Raw genomic sequence first — 22244 nt, forward strand, 5'->3', positions numbered from 1 at the left:
AAACTTGCAACTTGGAATACAATTCAATTAGAATAATATTAAAAACGTACTGTGCCTTTAAGAAGCACAGAAGATCTATGACAGTTGAAAATTAATAAATTGAAACAGTTATAGCCTCAATCCTTATACACAACACAACTTTAGCAAAGGTTTAATCCCATTAGCAAAGATAACAAATTCTGAAAGCAGGAAACAAATTACAGAATAAACGTTTTTTGTCTCAGTCAACTATAATTCTCACAGCTCTGCTGAGAGAAATTACCTCCCTCAAAATAAGTTTTGAAGACCCCTGAGCTCTGTAGAGATGAACCGGATCATGCAGGAAATACAATGAGCTGCTGACTGAAATATCTGATGCGTAGCAAAAGCGCCAAAAAACGGCCCCTCCCCCTCACACACAGCAGTGAGAGAGAACAGAAACTGTCAGAAAAAAGATTAAGCAACTGCCAAGTGGAAAAATAGTGCCCAAAACATTTATTCACTCAGTACCTCAGCAAATGAAAACGATTTTACATTCCAGCAAAAACGTTAAACATAATTTCTAGTTATTAAACAGCTTTATGTACTTCTTACAGTGTAATTCTAGTGAAGTACCATTCCCCAGAATACTGAAGTGTAAAGTATACATACATGACATTATATCGGTATGGCAGGATTTTCTCATCAATTCCATTGTCAGAAAATAAAAGCTGCTACATACCTCTATGCAGATTCATCTGCCCGCTGTCCCCTGATCTGAAGTTTACCTCTCCTCAGATGGCCGAGAAACAGCAATATGATCTTAACTACTCCGGCTAAAATCATAGCAAAAACTCTGGTAGATTCTTCTTCAAACTCTGCCAGAGAGGTAATAACACACTCCGGTGCTATTTTAAAATAACAAACTTTTGATTGAAGATATAAAACTAAGTATAATCACCATAGTCCTCTCACACATCCTATCTAGTCGTTGGGTGCAAGAGAATGACTGGGAGTGACGTAGAGGGGAGGAGCTATATGCAGCTCTGCTGGGTGAATCCTCTTGCACTTCCTGTTGGGGAGGAGTAATATCCCAGAAGTAATGATGACCCGTGGACTGATCACACTTAACAGAAGAAAATTAAATTAACTTTTAAATTTGTAAGAAAAGAAAAAAAAAAAAAAGTCTACTAGTTGGAAATTCACTGCCTTTTTATTACGTATATAAAAGCATTTTCTTATTAAAAGGACATTTTGTGTGAATTTGCATGAAATAAGACAAATGATGAAAAAAAAAAATGAACTTCAATAATGTTATATGGTCGAGACGTCTCCATCTTGTCCACAGTTAAACATGGTATAATTAGTTTAAACAGATAAGTGAAGATGCCCCTCACACTCTTTTCAGTGGCAACTGTTGTTGGGTGACAGAAGTATGGAGAAAATTCATGAAATGGTGACAGGTGACCAAAGACAAATTCAAAAGGTGCGTCATATGGCACAGTACAGTCAACTCTAGTGTTTTGGACATTGAAAAATCATCCTAATGGATACACAAGTGTTGACTGCAGACCAGAAAAGACATATAAGGGTTGTTCACAAGAACGTCTGAAAAAATTCACAGGAATCCTGAAGATTTCTACAGACTATTTTCCATTATGGTTGAGTCATGGATAATGCAGTCAAAAGCACAATCCAAGTAATAGAAGAAGCACCATGGCTCTCCTCTCCTCAGAAAGAGAGTTTTGGGATGTAGAGGGAATTTGGATGACATATTCTGCAGTGTAGAAAGACAATAACAGATGACCACTATGTCAAGTTAATTAAAAAAATGAGCAAAGCAGTTAATGAAAAGAAAAGTGGTGAATCACAAAGTGCTGGTCCAACCGAGACACTGCCTCTATGTACAAACACCTTTGTTTCCATGGCTGCCATGGCTGAAAAATGATTCTAATTGCAGAATCGCCCAGCCCAAATTCACCAGACCTGACCCCAGTTACTATTACCGGTTTACACATCTGAAGAAACAATTGTGAGGGACTAGTTTTGCTTACATAAAAATGTGGCAAGATGGTTTGCAAAAAAGTGTGTGAATTATAATAAAGCAAAAAGATGTAGTTGGTAAAGAGAGATCAACAAACAAAAATTCCTTCAATAGAGCTTTCTCCAATTAAAGTGGTTTCCTAATCTTTCTACTGACCTTCTGTGTGGAGGTGTTTGTGGTCTGAGTGGTGGGTTTGGTGAAAGTGATCTTCACCGGTGACATGTGAGGGGGCAAGGAGTTGGCTATACTCTGCATAATGTTGCTCATCTTGGGGCTCCCAGTCACAGGCATTGTGATGGTCTTTGACACCGGTGTGGAAGGTTTGGGCACTTCCTTTAGTACTACAGGAGAGGAACTAGTGGAGTCTGTGCGTCTACGTTTACGAGGCTTCTCATCATCATCTGAGCAGTTGACGCCTGGAGAAAAGTAGAGATGGTCATGTAATCCTCACTTTAGAGAAGTAAAAAAACAAACAATAAGTGGAATTTATGATTATTAATCTGCTTTCTTTTCAAATTTATGAATAACTGATATGTAAAGGCGCATTTTCTACTTTCTCTAGAGATCTTTATTTGGAATAATGCATTTTAATAATGCTTGAATATAAATATTTTATTTTTTTGCAGTGGATAAGTAAAAAGAAATTGGCTTTTTTAATTTTGTCTTATCTTTACCCTTGAGTGGACTAGTAACTTTCCTCCCCAATCCCTTGACTAGTAAAACAAAATTTATGCTTACCTGATAAATGTATTTCTTTCTTGACACGGTGAGTCCACGGATCATCTCTAATCACTATTGGCAATATCACTCCTGGCCAGCAGGATGAGGCAAAGAGCACCACAGCAAAGCTGTTAAATATCACCTCCCTTCCCTCCAACCCCAGTCATTCGACCGAAGGAAAAAGAGAGAAAGGAAGTAACAAGGTGCAGAGGTGCCCGAGGTTTACAACACAAAAAAGACCCGTAAATAAACAGGGCGGGCCGTGGACTCACCGTGTCACGAAATAAATAAATTTATCAGGTAAGCATACATTTTGTTTTCTTTCTAATGACAGGGTGAGTCCACAGATCATCTCTAATTACTATTGGGAATCAATACCCAAGCTAGAGGAGACAGATGATAAGGAAGGGACAAGACAGGGAAGCTAAATGGAAGGCACCACTGCTTGAAGAACCTTTCTCCCAAAAGAAGCCTCAGCCGAGGCAAAAATATTGAAAAATTTTGAAAAAGTGTGTAGATAGGACCAAGTTGCAGCCTTGCAAATCTGTTCCACAGAAGCTTCATTTTTGAATGCCCAGGAAGAGGAAACAACCCTCGTGGAATGAGCCGTGATTCTCTCAGGAGGCTGCTGCCCAGCAGTTTCATAGGCCTCACGAATTATACACTTCAGCCACAAAGAAAGAGAAGTAGCTGTAGCTTTCTGACCCTTGCGTTTCCCAGAGAAAACAAACAAAGCAGAAGACTGGCGGAAATCCTTAGTCGCCTGTAAATAGTATTTCAACACACGCACCACATCTAGGTTGTGCAAAAGACGTTTTGTATGAGAAGAAGGGTTAGGACACAAAGAAGAAACAACGATTTCTTGATTAATGTTACTATCCGAAACCACTTTAGGGAGGAACCCTAACTTAGTACGCAGAACTACTTTATCCGAATGAAAAATAAGGTAAGGGGACTCAAACTGCAACACAGAGAGCTCTGAGATTCTACAAGCAGAAGAAATTGCAACAAGAAACAAAACTTTCCAATATAACATCTTAATATCTAAGGAACGTATAGGCTCAAACGGAGCCTGTTGAAGAACTTTAAGAACAAGGTTAAGACTCCAGGGAGGAGTAACAGGTTTGAACACAGGCCTGATTCTTACCAAGGCCTGACAGAAAGATTGACCGTCTGGTACATCCGCCAGACGTTTATGCAACAAAATAGACAAGGCAGATATTTGACCCTTCAAAGTACTTGCAGATAAGCCCTTCTCCAGACCTTCTTGGAGAAAGGACAAAATTCTAGGAATCCGAACTCTACTCCAAGAGTAGCTTCTGGATTCACACCAATACAGATATTTACGCCATATCTTGTGGAAAATCTTTCTAGTTACAGGCTTACAAGCCTGAATCAAGGTCTCAATAACCGACTCCGAAAACGCGCGCTTAGATAGAATTAAGCGTTCAATCTCCAAGCAGTCAGCTTAAGAGAAACGAGATTTGGATGAAGGAAGGGCCCTTGAAGTAGAAGGTCCTTCCTCAGTGGAAGTCGCCAAGGTGGAAGAGAAGACATCTCCACACGGTCTGCAGACTAGATCCTGCAAGGCCACGCCGGTGCAATGAGGATCACTGACGCCTTCTCCTGTTTGATTTGAGCAATAACCCAAGGAAGGAGGGCGAACGGAGGAAATAGGTATGCTATACTGAAATTCCAAGGAACCGCCAGAGCATCTATCAGTACAGCCTGAGGAACCCTTAACCTTGACCCGTACCTCGGGAGCTTGGCATTCTGTCGAGATGCCATGAGATCCAGCTCCGGCTGTCCCCATTTGAGAATCAAGTTGGCAAACACCTGGATGAAGTTCCCACTCCCCCGGGTGAAAGGTCCGTCTGCTCAGAAATCCGCTTCCCAATTGTCCACTCCTGGAATGAGGATCGCAGATAGAAAGCAGTTGTGGGTCTCCGCCCACTGAATAATCTTGGCTACCTCTGTCATGGCTAAGGAACTCCGAGTTCCTCCCTGATGGTTGATGTAAGCCACTGAAGTTATGTTGTCTGACTAGAACCTGATAAACCGGGCTGAAGCTGAGGCCAGAAAAGCATTGACGATTGCCCTCAGCTCTAGAATGTTTATGGGGAGAACAGACTCCTCCCGAGTACATGTCCCCTGAGCCTTTAGTGAGTACCAGACTGCTCCCCATCCCAGCAGGCTGGCGTCCATTGTCACAATCACCCAGGTGGGTCTGCAGAAGCAGGTTCCCTGGGAGAGATGTTACTGAGACATCCACCAAGGAAGAGAAGCTCGTCACCTGATCCAGAAGTAATCGCGGAGACAGAACGCATAATCCCCGTTCCATTGCCTGAGCATGCATAACTGCAGAGGCCTGAGGTGGAAACGGGCAAACGGAATGATGTCCATGGCAGCTACCATCAGACCGATCACCTCCATACATTGTAGAGAGGACTGAAGGGCCAGACAAGAGTCGAAGATTTTTTGATTTTCTGACCTCTGCCAGAAATATTTTCAATGATAGGGAATCTATTATGGTTCCCAAGAACACTACCATTGTAGCTGGAATTAAGGAACTCTTTCCCAAATTCACCTTCCATCCATGAGAACGCAGAAAGGACAACAACATCTCCATGTGGGAGTTCGCTTGTTGAAAGGATGGCGCCTGAACCAGAATGTCGTCCAGGAAAAGGCGCCACTGCAATGACCCGCAACCGGACCACCCCCAACAGGGATCCCAGGCCCTTTGAATAAATATTATTAATATTATTTAGAAAAGGAGACGCATCACAGAAACTTGTGATGATCCCTGTGGACAGGAACATGCAGGTACACATCCTTTAAATCTACTATTGTCATGAATTGACCCTCTTGAACCAAGGGAAGAATGGAACGAACAGTTTCCATCTTGAAGGATGGTACTCTGAGGAACTTGTTTAGACTTTTGAGGTCTAAAATTGGTCTGAAAGCTCCCTCTTTTTTGGGAACCACGAACAGATTTGAGTAAAATCCCAGACCCTGTTCCTGCATTGGAACAGGAACCATCACTCCTAGGTCGGAGAAGTCTCGAACACAGTGTAAGAATGCCTCACTTTATCTGGTCTACAGATAATCTTGAGAGTAGAAACCTGCCTCTGGGAGGAAAGGTCTTGAACTCTAGTTTGTATACCTGGGACACGATGTCCACCGCGCAGGGGTCTGAAACATCCCGAACCCAGGCCTGAGCGAATAAGGAAAGCCTGCCCCCCACAAGATCCGGTCCCAGATCGGGGGCAGAGCCTTCATGCTGACTTTGAGTCATTAACAAGCTTCTTAGATTGCTTACCCTTGCTCCAAGACAGGTTGGTCCTACAGGAAGGTTTGGACTGCCCTTGTTTGGCAGAGGGAGAGAAAGGCTTACCTTTGAAGTTCCGAAAAGGAACTAAATTACTCTGACATCCCTTTTGTTTATTCCTCTTATACTAAGGGAGGAAATGACCCTTTCCCTCCGTAATGTCAGAAATAATTTCAGCTAAGTCCGGCCCAAACAAGGTCTTACCCTTGTAAAGAATCTCCAAAAGCTTAGACTAAAACATCCGCAGACCAGGACTTCAACCATAAAACTCTGCGGGCCAGAATGGCAAAAACAGAAATCCTTGCTCCCAGCTTGATAACCTGAAGTGAAGCATCCATAATAAAGGAATTGGCCAACTTAAGGGCCTTGATTCTATCCTAGATCTCTTCAAGTGGAGTGTCGGTCTGAATAGAATCAGACAGCGCATCAAACCAGTATGCCGCCGCGCTGGTGACGGTAGCAATACACACTGCAGGTTGCCATTGAAAACCCTGGTGTACATACATCTTTTTAAGCAACCCCTCCAACTTCTTATCCATAGGATCCTTAAAGGAACAACTATTATCTATGGGAATTATCTATGGAAATTGCCCCTTCCACCTTGGGAACCGTCTGCCAAGACTCCTTGATAGAGTCAGCAATAGGAAACATCTTCTTAAAAATAAGGGATGGAGAAAAAGGAATACTAGGTCTCTCCCATTCCCTAGCAATAATCTCTGTAGCCCGATCTGGTACATGGAAAACCTCCACCATGGAAGGTACATCAAAATACTTGTTTAGCGTACTAGACTTCTTATGGTTGACTACAACAGTAGTGTCTAAGTCGTCCAAGGTAGCCAAAACCTCCTTAAGTAACAAAAGAAGGTGTTCCAGCTTAAATCTAAATGATACCACTTCAGCATCAAAAGAAGGAATTACACTGTCTGAGTCTGAGATTTCCCCCTCAGATGCTACCGAAGTATCCTCCTCCTCAGATTTCTGGGAAGGAACATACGGAATAGATACTTCTGCGTCAGAAACCTTACTCACTGAATCCATAGATTTCCTCTTGCACTGTCCCTGCAACATGGGAAAGGCAGACAGCGCATCAGATACCGCAGAAGACATGAGGGTAACAATGTCTTGCAACATAACTCCAGGCGGAGCTTGAGAGGAAGCTCAGGGCACTGCATGTGTGGACAATAACATTTGGGACACTTGAGGAGAAAGCTGCGGTATATTTTGAACATTGTCAGGAGACCTCTGAACAGCATCCGCGTTAGACAATGCTGGCTCAGAAAAAAAAGTCATGAGGAACAGAAAGGGATTGGTGGTTCCACGTTCGCATCAAAACAAAGAACAAGTGACATTTTGCAGGGCCTCTTGGTCCATCTTTACTCAGAATTGAACAAATTATAAATAAATATACTTATATTTTAGTCTGAAATTAACACACACAAAAAAAAAAAAAAAAGTTACTGTCCCTTAAAATGTTAAAACGTAACCGCTTTATTTTTCAATGCAAACAAAGGTGCCTACCTGCCCTGACGACACCGGAGACAATATTGCTACTGTAGATGAATTCTGGACTTCCAGAGCACTGAAAACGACGTCCGGCAACAGTAGTACCTTTTACCAAACTGCAAGGTTGCAACAAGAATGTCTCCCCTCCAGACCAGAACACAGGAAGTGAAGGAGAAAAGGCGCGCAACAGAAACCTTGCCGCCTCAGTTAGCCCCGCCCCCTCATCATGGGCGTTTTAAAACTAACCTCCCGGCCGGCATAATTGTACTCTGAAGTAGAGCCGCCGGGAGCAAGTAAAAATACACCACACATAACTGAGCCTATGTCTCCTCGTTCCCAGTGCCTGCAAACACTCATCCCCTAGTGAGCAGCAGGGCAGCTCACTAGGTTTGAGAGGCATGCTCCCTCACATGGAACTGTGGAAAATAGACAAAGACTGAGTAATCTTACTCAGGCTTTCAAGTTAGGGCAGCAATAACTATTTGGAAGGCGCAGTGAGGATTATACCTCACCAGTTCCCAATTGCTTAAAGGGACAGTACACTGTAAAATTGTTTTTCCATAAATGTATTTTAAATGACTTGTTATACCAACTGCAGAGTATAAAATATTTGAGAAATTGCATTTTCGGGTTTATTTGTGTATCTGAAGTAGCTGGTTTTGTGCTTTGAAACCACAGCCCATTACAATGGGTTGAGCTTCAGGTAATATCAGATCTCATTATGTTATCACTTTTATGTACACAGACTTGCTTCCTTATCTTATATTTGTCTGGAACACCAAAGCTCAATACATAGAGAGAACAATGGAAAATTATCATTTTATTACTTAACTATCCTGCATCCCACTGGGAGTGCAATCTCTTCTGCTGGCTGTGTTTACTTAGGCTTGTCAATAGCGTATACGCCAGTATCAAAACTTTCAGTATAGGTTGGGAAACCACAAGCTAAATCAGCTATTTCAAATGCTGAAATAGGAGTAAAGGAGCCACTTGCAACCAATTTAATACACTCTAGCAGGTAAAAAGGAGAAAGTTTTGGGTGAACTGTCCCTTTAAAGCCACTGTTCTACTGAAGAGACCGACATGGACTACGGCTACACCCCAGGAAAAAACAGAACAAACTTGCATTGCTGAAAAATAATAACATTTTGAAGAATCTTCTTCCAGACACCTAAACTTTACCACCTCCTTGCTCTTAACGTAAACAAAGAGAATGACTGGGGTTGGAGGGAAGAGAGGTGATATTTAACAGCTTTGCTGTGGTGCTCTTTGCCTCCTCCTGCTGGCCAGGAGTGATATTCCCAATAGTAATTAGAGATGATCCGTGGACTCACAGTATCATTAGAAAGAAAAACTAGTTTTTTATTTTTATTAATACCCATAGGCATATTTTCAGTAAAAACTGTTTTTATCTAAAATAATATCTTCCGTAATTCCCTCTTGAAATGAATGAGTTTTTGCTAGTTTCCAGCATAGCCTACACTTCAGAAGTGAAGTCCACTCCGCATATTTTTTCGGATCAAAAGTTTATACATGGAAAACATTTACAAACTGCACAGACCATAAATAATGAGGCTTTTCTTACTTTTGACATAAACTGTGCTGCCACTGGGGAGAACAACAACGTTCGATGCTGGGCTGGCAGGGCGAGGGGACTTTACCGTAGCCACGCTACCACTGGGCACAGGCGTTGATGTGGGGGTGGACGTCGTGCTTGTATAAGAGTAGCAGACAACCACTAGAGGAAAAGAAAATTATTTGTGTGAATATGGTAAATATTGTTAGAATGGAACATACACAAACAAAAAACAACAAAAACAGTAAATCAGCATTTGCATGACTAGAAGGACAATAAATATAAAGCGGAAATGTAGTCTGATTTATTGAAAGCAAGAACTGGAACCAATCTGGTGATACAGCCAAGTCAGCACAGCCTCTTCATTAGAACATTAAAGGGGCATAACACAAAAAAATAATAATTCTCTTTCATGATTAAGATAGAACATTCAATTTTAAACAACTTTCCAATGTACTTCAATTGTCAAATTGTCTTTGTTTTCATGTTATCCTTTGTTTAAAAGCAGAAAGGAGTGTGCACGTGCACGTGCCTACAGCACTCTATGGCAGCAGTTTTGCAACAATGTTATACATTAGCAAAAGCACTAGTTGGCAGCACTATTTCCTGTCATGTTGTGCACGGTACCTCCTATCTAGATATCGCTTCAACAAAGAACAACAACAAATCGAATTTTAAAAAAAGTGAACTGAACCCTTTCTTAAAATTGTATTCTCCATCTGAAGAATCATTTTGTGTTTCATGTCCCTCTAAGTCTACACATTTAAAAAGCGATGGACCAATACAAAATGTTGTAATGAGCAATGTATCAAGGGACGCTCACCTTCCTTGTTCCCAGTTTCCGCAGGATCTGGTAGGGCAGAGTTGTGCAGTCCAGCAGAATTGGCAACAGCATTGGCAGTGGCTGTAAATGCCGTCTGGGGGACGAGTCGTGGCATCAGTGGTACCAGACGTCGGCCTTCAATGGACCACTCCGAAGAGCTGTTTGGACCAGACATACTGGAAAATCAAGTGCATAGAAAATAAAATATAAATGGACAAAACAGTGCATGCAAGAGAGTCCAATAAAAGAAAAAATAGAATACATTTTTATATCTACACTGAAATACGCAGCCATGAATATCAGAAGCTTTTTGTAAGGCACATGTGATAAATTGCTCATCACCTGCAGCCAAAAATGCAAATGTGTCACCTGTGCAGGTGCACATGTAATTTGTAGCAATTGACGTACTATACACTATAGTAAAAAAAAAAAATATGCTCTAATTCATTAGCCTGCATCTTTGTGTGTTTAACCACCCAAAGGGTTAAACACATAGTAGAAGTACAATTGTGGACCCACAGAGCATTGCTGGTCCTGAGCAAAAACTGCTGTTGATCCAGCGAACAGCGCTAGTCATGCAACTCACCCATATAACTAGCGCTGCTCATTGGATCAAAATTATACAGCAAACACTTAATTGGATATAAAATGCACTGCTGTGCATTTCAGTTACCACTTTCATGTTACTGTATCAAACATCTCCATTCAAATCTAGGAAGATTGTTGTTGCTAATACCAGTTAAAGGGATATCAAATACTAACTAAATGCTAGATATAACAATGTATTTAAAGTAAACAGTCTGAGAATAATATACACACAATTTAAAATATTAGTCGCTTAATAATTAAAGGGCCATTATAGTAAAAAAAAAATAATATATAATAATATTATGATGTGCTTTAATCAGAGCATGTCCTTTTAAGACCCTAGACTACTGCGGTTTTAACTCTCGTAAAGAGGTTAATCACACAGTAGAAATAACGCTTTGGACACGCAGAGCACTGCTCGTCCAGAGTGGAAACCGCCTCTGATCCAACCAGCAGCACTAGTCGCGCGATTCAAATGTCAAACTAGCTTTTCTGCTCAGGCACAGCAGTGCTCTGAGAGTCCTGATCGGTATTTCTACAGTGTGTTTTACACACAGTAGTCTAGGGTCGATAGTCTTAAAACCATAGGCCCATTAAGTCTGCCCAATATTTCCTAAAAGTATAAACTTATCTAGTTGGTAGGAAAACAAAATTTATGCTTACCTGATAAATGTATTTCCGGGCATGGAGAGTGCACGAAACATTCTAATTACTAGTGGGATATTCACTCCTGGCCAACAGGAGGAGGCAAAGAGCACCCCAGCAGAGCTGTTAAGTATCACTTCCCTTACCCATAACCCCCAGTCATTCGGCCGAAGGGAAACGGAAAAAGAAGATAACACAAGGGTATAGGAGGTGCCTGAGGACTATACAAAAAAAAAAACCTGCCGTCTTAAATAGAATAAGGGGGGGACATGGACTCTCCATGCCCGGAAAGAAAGAAATTTATCAGGTAAACATAAATTTTGGGTTTTTTCCTATGACACGAAGAGTCCACAAAACATTCTAATTACTAGTGGAAACCAATACCCAAGCTAGAGGACACAGAATGAATAGGGAGGGAGAACAAGACAGGTAACCTACACTGAAGGCACCACCGCTTGAAGAACTTTTCTCCCAAAAGAAGCCTCAGCTGAGGCAAAAGTATCAAATTTGTAGAATTTGGAAAAAGTCTGTATGGAGAGCCAAGTGGCCGCCTTACAGATTTGCTCAACAGAAGCTTCATTTTTGAAAGCCCATGAAGAAGAAACAACTCTAGTGGAATGAGCTGTAATTCTCTCAGGAGGCTGCTGTCCAGCTGTCTCATAATCTAAACTGATAACACTTCTCAACCAGAGAGAGAAAGAGTGGTAAAAATGACCTTCTGACCCCTACCCTTACCAGAGAAAACAACAAACAGGGCAGAAGTCTGCCAAAAAATTTTAGTTGCTTGAAGATAAAATTTAAGAGCACACACAACATTCAAGTTACTTATTGGAAGAGATGACTCATCTGGAGTCCACAGACCCTGTGCTTTTAAGAAACTCCAAACTGCTCCCCAGCCTAACAAGCTGGCATCCGTGGTCACAATCACCCAGAAAGGCCTCAGGAAGCATGTGCCTGAGATAGATGGTCCTGTTAAATCCAACACGAGAGAGAGATACTTGTTGGGGAATCCAAATTTATCTTCTGCGAGAGATCCGAGTGGTCCCCATTCCATTGACTGAGCATGCATAGTTACAGAGGTCTCAGATTGAACCAAGCAAAAGGAATGATGTCCATAGAGGCAACCATCAGTCCAATCGCCTCCATGCATTGAGCCACAGATGGACGAATAGCAGACTGGAGAGAAAGGCAAGAAACATGAAGTTTGGATTTTCTGAAAAATCTGCATGGACAGGGAATCTGATTGTTACCGAGAAACACACCCTTGTATCTGGAACAAGGGAACTCTTTTCACCCGTGGGAACGTAGAATAGACATCATCATCTCGGTATGAGATTTTGCTAGATGAAAAGATGGCGCTTGAACTAGAATGTTGTCTAGATAAGGCGCAACAGCAATACCCTGGGACCTCAACATTGCCAGAAGAGCCCCTAGAATCCCAGAATAGGAACATACAGATATGCTTCCTTCAGATCTATGGTTGTCATGAACTGACCCTCTTGGACCAAAGGAAGAATAGAACGGATGGTCTCCATCTTGGAGGACGGAACCCTAAGGAAATGGTTGAGACACTTTAGGTTTAGAATCAACGGAAGGCTTCTTGGCTTGCTTCCCCCTATTCCAAGGCTGATTGGACCCCCAAGAAGACTTGGATTGATCCAACTTGGAAGAGGAAGACTTCTGTCCCTTAAAATTATGAAAGGAACGAAAATTAGAATTCTGGCAACCCTTGGGTCTATTCTTTTTATCATGAGGTAGGAAAGAACCCTTTCCACCGGTAATGTCAGAAATTATTTCTGTCAGACCTGGTCCAAACAAGGTTTTACCCTTATAAGGCAGAGATAAAAGCCTGGACTTGGATGTAACATCTGCAGACCAACAACAGAGCTCTGCGAGCTAAAACAGTAAAACCAAAAATATTAGCACCCAGCCTAAGAACTTGGCTAGCTTGATAGCCTTGATCCTGTCTTGATCTCCTCTATATTAGTCTCTTCTAGGATAAGATTAGGTAAGCCATCGCACCAATAAGATGCTGCACCCACAACTGTAGCAATACTAGCAACAGGTTGCCACTGTAATCCCCGATGAATTTACAGTACATCTTCTTCAAAAAAGCATCAAGCTTCTTATACATGGGATCCTTGAAAGAACAACTATCTTCAGTAGGACTAGTAGTTCACTTAGCCAGAGTAGAGATAGCTCCATCTACCTTGGGCACCGTGCACCACAAATCACGAATAGCCTTAGCAACAGGAAACATCTTTTTAAAAAAAGGGGGCTGGGAAAAAGGAATCCCTGGTTTATCCCTTTCCTGAGTTATAATATCTGTCATACGGTCTGGAACTGGAAATACTTCCACAGATAAGGGTACATCATATACCCTATTAAGCTTACTAGACTTCTGGATTCTCTGCAACAGATGCGTCTGATTCTTCCAAAGTAGCAAGAACCTCCTTCAAAAGAACTCAAAGGTGTTCTAACTTAAATCTGAAATTAATCTCCTCTGAATCTGCAGAATTGGTCACTACAGTATCAGAATCTGACAATTCCCCCTTCAGAAGCCACTGAAGAATCAGCCTCATCAGATAACTGAGACAAACGGATTAACGCAGAATAAGCGGAGTCAGCCCTACTAACATCAATATGTTTAGATTTCCTCTTACGCTTACCAGAAACCTTTGGAAAAGCTGATAAAGCTGCAGAAACAGCAGTAGTAATCTGCGCAGCGAAATCCCCAGGTAAAAAAAAAAAAAACACCCCCAGGAGGTTGAAAGGAACCAAAGGGCACTGCATGTGAAGCTTGAGAGGAAAGCTGAGGCGTAGCTAGGATAACACTATACTGAGAGACAGGAGGCTAAGGGAGAGACATCTTATCTTTAAACATAAAGGTTTTATTTAGACATGAAGAGTAAAAAACTGTACAGGAGGAATTATCTTAGCCTCCAAACAGAATAAGCATTTTTCAAAATAATCAACTTCAGCATTAGTGTTCATACTTGGGTATCAGTTCCTAGCAATTAACAAAAAAAATTAAAATGCCAAAAAAAAAAAAAGACAAATTAGGTTTATTTATATGAAGCAATAAAACATAAATAAGCACCTAAAACCCTCAGCTCTGCCGAGGTCTTACCCCTCCAGAAGTTGCTATCCCACTAGTACCAAAAACCAGACACACCCGGTAGCAAAATACACTCCTTGCTACCGGAAAAGCCCAAATCCACTTGCAACTGTAGACAGGAAACTGCAACCACCACATTCGTCGCAGCAAACTCCAATCTTAACAGAGAAGCCGAAATTCGGAAGTGCCGAGGAATATATATATAATATAATATATATATATATATATATATATATATATATATATTTATTTTTTAAATTGCGCCAAACAAAAACGGCGTGAAAACCATCAGCACCATAGCAAAAGTGATTGGACCAAATAAGCTGAGCTGAAAAGCGATTGCAACAAGTTAAAAGTAGAACAAACACCTGTCAAACACTACATACACTCTCCATCTCTGAGCCCCAATAAAATATGATGCCTCCTTTCACATATAAGCAGTGCCCCTAAAACAGATTCAAATGCTTTCCACAAGGATTTAATCCCTTTAGTGCCAGTACCTTTAAACCTAGAAGGAAAGCACTTACCTGTGGATCCTGCTGTGTCAGGCAGGAGCTGTTTTCTGAGGTGTGGCAGCTTCTCCATTTTTACCAGGGACCTATAGAAAAGAAAGAACAGAGTAACCAACCCTGGTTTCTATAAAAGGGGTAGCAATAATGTTAGAAGTTTAAGCAAATACCATCTTGCCGTCTCCTAACTACTAATAGTCACCATTACTCTTACTAAAGAGAATGACATGGACACAGCTAGACCCCAATCCTTGCTTGCAGGGAAAAGTACCCATATAAGGATTAAAATAATCTTCAGACACCATCCTCCCATGATCAATGCAAAGAGAATGACTGGGGGTTATGGGTAAAGGAAGTGATACTTAACAGCTCTGTTGGGGTGCTCTTTGCCGCCTCCTGCTGGCCAGGAGTGAATATCCCACTAGTAATCACAAATGTTTTGTGCACTCTCCATGCCATAGGAAAGAAAGCCTTATGCTTGTCCCAGGCATTCATAAAGTGCCTGACAGTGTTTATCATTACCACTTCCTGTGGATGTTTATTACATTAATCAACCACTCTTTCTGTAAATAAGTGTTTCCTCAAATTACTCCTGAATCTACTTCCCTTCAGATTGAGATCATAACCCCTTGTTCTTAAATTTTTCTTTTTATGAAAAATACAGCCTCAGCTTTGCCAAGACCCTTAATATACTTGAAAGTTTCTATCCTATCACCTCTTTCCCTTCTCTCCTCTAAGCTATATATGTTTAGGTCACTGAGCCTCACTTGGTACGTTTTATTTTTAGACCATGTACCAGTTTAGTAGCCCTTCTTTGCACAGATTCCAGGTTTTTGTGTATCCTTCTGGAGATATGGCCTCCAAAACTGAACGAAATACTCAAGGTACAGTCTAAGTAATGATCTGTAAAGTGGCATAAGAACCTTACTATGTCTGCTGCAAAAACCTCTACCAATACAACCAAGCATTCTGCTGGCCTTACTCGCTGCAATACTACATTGTTCACTTAATTTTATATCATATGAAATAATTCCTGAGTCCCGTTCCTCATTTGAAACAGTCAGTAAAGTGTTATTGAGTCTGTAACTAACATTTAGATTTTGCTTTCCTAAATGTATAATTTTACAGTTTTCAAAGCTAAACTTTATATCCGTAATTAGTCCAATCCTCCAATTGAGAATTATTGAAAGTCATTTTTTAACGGCCCTTTAAATAAATAAGTGTAAACTTTTAGTCTCTATAAAGTAATTAGCACCATGTGGTTGTAACCTGAGCTACTATTAGGTTTAAAACCCTGTTCTTCTAATATTTCTTCGGAGAAGGCCAGTTAGGGACAGTAATAAATTCAATGGTAACAATGTCACAGGGTTAAAAAGTATCTTGAGATTCACAACTAAAATTTCAACAAGAGCTGATTATGTAGGACAAACCTATTTAAAAGGAACAGTCAACACCAAAATTGTTATTGTTTAAAAATATAGATAACATTACTACCCATTCCCCAGCTTTGCACAACCAACATTGTTATATTAATATACTTTATAGCATTTAAACCTCTAAATGCCTGCCTGTTTCTAAGCCACTAAAGACAGCCTCTTATCACATGCTTTTTATTAGCTTTCAAAACAAGGGACTTCTAGTTCATGTGGGCCATATAGATAACATTGTGCTCTCTCCTGTGGAGTTGTGCATGACACTGCACTGATTGACTAAAATGCAAATAAATAGCCATGTGATTAGGGGGCTGTCAGAAGATGCTTAGATACATGGTAATCACAGAGGATAAAAGTATATTAATATAACTGTGTTGGTAAAGCAAAACTGGGGAATGGGTAATAAAGGGATTATCTATCTTTTTAAACAAACATTTTAAATTTGACTGTCTCTTTAAAGAGGCACATACTTCCTTTTTTCTTTGTTCCATCTAAGAGAGGCCAATTTTAAAAAGGTATTGCAGGCTTTTATTTTTTGAGTTATAAAATATAAGAAAACGTTTAGTTTTTGTGTTTGTGAGGCTTGTCAATGAATTAGCCAGTGAGCTTGCAGTCCTTACAAACCTGTTGTACAGAGACCAGGCTCTCCCTATTAGCTTTAACGTAACCGTTATTCAAACAAACATATTTCAATATTTAAATAGTGCTCCTTATTCATATGCAGTATAGACATTTATTTAAAGTTTATCGTCCCTGATTTGCCATATTATTTAGTCCTTTTACCGGCTATAAATAGCTGCACACATTAACGAATGATGCATAATAATGCAGGAAAATATACAGAGTTCATTTTAATTTTAAGCAAATGTTTTTAAATTTACTGTATATTTAGCTGCAACAAAAAATACTTGAAGCAGTAGTCAGGTATTCATGTGTATGCAACTCTTCCAAAGCAGAATGGGGTTGTTGCAACTATATGTATAACCCTTATGAATGAGTTATAGAGTGAATATATTAGCTATCCTACAATATTCTGTGATGGACAGAACTATGAATGGAGGGACCATCAAAGTAAAAGCCATTTTTAAAGGTAGTAAAAAGGGGAGGGGTCAATTTTGTCCACCCCCTTTTTCCAAGGGGGGTTATCACTGGTGAATATTAGCCAGGCATGACCCAAGCCAAAATTGATTTTAAAAAGGATATGAGTCCCAAAAACAGATAGAGCGTACCAGTTTTAAAAAATATCCAATTTACTTCTATTATCAAATTTGTTTTGTTTCCATGAAATTCTGTGTTGGAAATATCTAGGTAGGCATCATGGCAGGACATAGTGCTGCCCATCTTGTGCTATGCAAATGGATAACATTCTTCCACAACTACTGTCATATAGTGCTCCAGTTATAGGCCGCTCATAAGCTTATGTCCCTGCTTTTCAACAAAAGAGAAAGAAAAACTGATAATAGAAGTAAATTAGAAAGTTGTTTAAAACTGCATGTTCGGTCTGAATCATGTAAGAAAATGTTGGGGTAAACATAACTAAAATTAGATTAATACAATAGTTTGTCAGAGATAAACCAGCAAACAAACACCTCTGTTTTAGCACTAAATGTGGTCAATTAACACCGTGCACTCTGAAATGAGATTCTTTCAAACTGGAGTGATTTATGCTCGGTTTTATGGTTCCTCAGTTTTTTTAGGATCAGCTGGCAACCTCCAAAATAAATAAGTCAGCAAATAGTAAAGCTCTGAGAGACAATAAACAGTTGGTAATTATAGGATAGTACTAACACTGTATAGAACTAGGACTTTGCCATAAGTTTTAAAGGAATATTTCTATCCTTATCCTGACAATACATCACATCAGGAACAGACTGATCCAATATAAGTATATTTATTATAACAAGGGCTGACCATCACAGAAAAGTACATTACAGTACTGCTTTACTTAAACCAGAAGGTACCAAAGTTCTGAGTCTGTAACAGGCAGAATTTAAAGAGTACAACAAAATCCCTCCCACTAAGGGCTCCAATTATCATCCCATGGCAGATAGGGGCGTACATATTCGCCCCTGACTGCCCACCTCCTCTGGTGGGCAGCAATCCCCTGCCCGCATTTACCATTGCCCACGAGCACTCCTGTGCATACCTGCACGCACACAGCCAATCGCGCACAGGCAGGAGGTGTCAAACAGTCAGAAGAGAAATTAAAATACTCCACCTAAAAGGTGGAGAACATGGCAGGAAGCAGCGGTCAAAGAGGGGGATAAATCGAGCCCTAAGTGTTACAAATGTCCAAAAATCCCATACGGTTTTAGGTTTCATTTATTATTTACGTCTGCCATCCCAAACAGAGCAAAATTAGTAAGGTAGTGTAATAAAATATTGTAAAATAAAAGTAATAGGGGTGCCCTCAGTATATATAAATGCTGTTTACCAAAACTCACATGTGCTTGCAATCATAAGATGTGAACAGCGTAATAAATATTCCCCTAACCACTGCTTTGGTGCATCAATATTCTATGCTCCATTGTTCATAACAATAAGCAAACACTCTCTTAGACACCACTGAATTCTGAACTTTGTGTAAAAAACAAACACAGGAGGGCACCTGTGGGCGTTTAAATAACAGCCAACAATGTATTGTATGTATGTAGGTATTGGGTACTTGTAAAGCGTGGCTAATCACCCATAAGGGTCTCAAGGCACTGCTCATTTTATTGATTTCGGAAGGATGAAAGGCTGAGTAGACCTCGTCTGGGATCGAACCTGCAACCCTTGCCTTAGGGTTAGCATGCTGAGCTATCTGTTGGCTTTATTGGATGTCAGAATACTCACAAGTGAGGCAGCACCAATGTGCTTAGTAGAGCAGACTGGGATATCACAGTCACTGAATTTTGTCTGCTTTTAACAATACATTTTAATAGGATTTAGAGAAATCTAAATGCACGAAGAATGTCAAGCTTTCAAAACGATGGTTGCAGAAATAAAAATAAATAAATAAAAAGAAAATATGAAGAAACATTCTATAAAGATTGTCTAAAACTGATTGTTTTTTACTTGATTATCATACACAGATTAACGTAAGGTTCCCTACTCACTTGTGTGCGATTGTTGTGAGGCGTTCATCATTCACTGCCCTGCGTACCTCTGCTCGATGTCGCTCTGTTGAAATACTAACAGAAATTTTGCATTACTAATTTTGCAATTTTAAACAAAATAGTTTATCTCGGTATCCAAAATGGCAGTTTATGTTTTTCAAATGGAAAAATACCGTAAATCAGGAGGAGGGTGGTACCTTAAAACTTTGGATAGTTCTCCAAGAAGGTCTTTCTTTTCCTTGCATAAGTCTCCCTGTGCGCGGAGAGCACTTATAACACCGGCGTACGCCTCCAATTCTAACAGTGAGAGAGATGTGGAATCCATAAAAACACAACCATTACAAAAAAATTAGGTGGTTACACTAAAGCAACAGCTCAATTGAAATCTGTTAATTAACTAGATAATAAAGCAATTTTTAAAGTTTTATAATATACTGCAGCAGTTGAAAAATCACATTGCAGATTAGCTACAAAGAGAAACAAATTTTAAGTTTTCAAAATGCCTTGAATAAAATTGTTTCCTTTGCTCTTGGTCTAACATCACAGAATTGTAATGCAAAATGTAGTAATAGAAAAGGTGCATTGCTCACAAGAAAGTCTTACATTTTGGAGAAACAGCTTTGCAGGACAGAAAAGACACAGGCAAAAGCAACTATTTCAAATAACAAAATAAAAAGTTAAAGGATCTATGTGTAAACAATAATACACTCCAGCGGGTAAAATTGATCATTTGGAATTCATTAAAACAGGAGAATAATTGTATATATATATTTTTTATGTAGTTAAACAGACCAAGGCTTTATATAATAGTCCATTAGAATACTTCCATGTCAAACTCAGCAGCTACAGAGGAATGTCTTTGCTGACATTCAGACAAACTATGGGCAGAGGCACTGTATGGGGTTAGCAGAAATGAATTTGCATTGTTCAGCAGCTAAAGGACTGCAGCAATCTCACACCCAAGACTTAAAGGAACACTCTTGCCAAAATGTAAGTGTAATTCAGATAGAGCAGACATTTTAAATAACTTTCTCATTTACTTCCATTAACTAAATGTGCAGAGTCTCTATATTTAATTTTTTTTGAGTCACCAGCTCCTACTGAGCATGTGCAAGAATTCACAATACATTCATTTGTGACTGGCTGATTGCTCTCACATGATACAGGGGTGTGGAAATTGACAACTTTGAAATTTGGCAGGGATAAAAATTAAAAAAAAAAAAATCTACTACTCATTTGATATTCAGACTAAAAGTGCTATATCATTCTTTTATCATGGATTTGTTTATTATGCAAATATGTACTGGTTGTTTAATCCTTCAGGATAAAAATTATATATTATGTGGATATGTTTGTATTTCCCGCATGCGCTGTAACAAGTGTCCAACGGCTGTTAGTGTGCACAGTGTTCTATCAGAAGAGCGAACTTTAGGTTGTGACGTAGTCGCTTTGGAATGTGACTACCATGAGGAGCGAATGCGCGGTATGGATTTGTTATCAGACAGAGTGATAGTAAAGCATATAATTCACACAGCTTCCTTTCCAAATCTATGCATTGCCTAGATATAGTAGTATGTGCATTTTGTTTTTCTAATTAGAGTGCGAGGAAGCTATCCGTTTGCTAATCCGATGAATTCGCTATTCTGACAGAACCCCAGCATTCTACTGACAACCGACAGACCATAATACATAAACAGAGCCTCGCTAACACAATGGCATCCAAAATTTAATAGAAAAAAAAAACTAAAAACCTAATGATGCTCTTGCCACAATTTCCAGAAATCTTCTACAAAACGTAGTCACAATAAAAACTTGGGCAGAAATGCACTGCTCAGAGAACTAAATAACTGGTTAAGCATACAAATGTGTTATTTTAGAAAACGTGAAACAGGATACACGTGCCTGCCAATACATGTAGCACAATGCTTAAAGGGGACAATGTGTAGAGAAGCATCTTATAATTTAATGTTCATTACATTCAAAGTTTCAGCAGGAACACACTTTAAAATGAGTTGGTCTCTCTTTCTCTCCAACCCCTGACTGGAAGGTAGATTTCTGCTACTGGCTTTTACATATATTTTAATAGCCAATACCGCAGCATTGAAATACTCAGTATAGGTGGTGGTTTCGACATACAAATGACAAGGTAAAGGGATTGATTTGTAAACAGTTTAATATATTCCAGCAGGTAAAAGGGATCATTTGGAGACATTAAAGGGTAGTGAACAGTGCAATGTCCCTTTATTACTAGCCTTTTCTATATTAATGCAGTAGCCCTTGCATTATACAGAGGACCCTAGGAAAAACATAAGTGTGTTCTAAATATTCAATGGCTGTACAGCTGTTGACTTCTTTAAATTATATTATTGAAACATGCAGTTAAAGGGACACGAAACCCAAAAATGTTCTTTCATGAATTCAGATAGAGCATACAATTTGAAACAACTTTCAAATGTACTTATATTAATATTGCATAATTCACTTGGTACCCTTTGTTGAAGGAAGAGCAATGCACTACTGGGAGCTAGCTGAACACACTGGTAAGCCAATGAGAAGAGGCATGTATGTGCAGCCACACATCAACAGCCAGAGAGCATGGAAGTAAATTGGAAATTTGTCTAAAATAATATGCTATCTAAATCATGAAGGAAACATTCTGGATTTCATATCCCTTTAAAGAACCGCTCAATGGAGTAGAATTACATAATTACCAAGTGCATTATAAAGAGACAATGATTTAACACTTACTCTGAATTTTAAATAAGCAGTAGAGTTTTTTCCTGACAAATGTATGGTTTCTCTCATTTTCTAGCCCCCTGTATTATGTGAGATCAGCCAATCACAGACACTGAATATGTAAACCCTGTGAGCTTGTGCACATGCTCGGTAGGATCTTGTGCC

General features: G+C 39.8%; 1 protein-coding gene across 2 annotated transcripts in view; it reads right to left on the reverse strand.

Moving 5' to 3' along the window:
- The window catches only part of EMSY (EMSY transcriptional repressor, BRCA2 interacting), a 224437-nt gene that overhangs the window by 197406 nt on the left and 4787 nt on the right, over positions 1-22244 (reverse strand). For both annotated transcript variants that reach the window (XM_053708699.1, XM_053708698.1), the window contains exons 3-7: positions 19541-19640; positions 19344-19418; positions 9953-10128; positions 9139-9291; positions 2159-2418 (exon numbers count right to left, since the gene is read on the reverse strand). In XM_053708699.1, the coding sequence (XP_053564674.1) occupies positions 2159-2418; positions 9139-9291; positions 9953-10128; positions 19344-19418; positions 19541-19640 (764 nt within the window). The remainder of the gene's footprint in view (positions 1-2158; positions 2419-9138; positions 9292-9952; positions 10129-19343; positions 19419-19540; positions 19641-22244) is intronic.

This window comes from Bombina bombina, chromosome 3 (genome assembly GCF_027579735.1).
Source record: "Bombina bombina isolate aBomBom1 chromosome 3, aBomBom1.pri, whole genome shotgun sequence".
In the NCBI taxonomy this organism is placed as follows: Eukaryota; Metazoa; Chordata; class Amphibia; order Anura; family Bombinatoridae; genus Bombina; species Bombina bombina.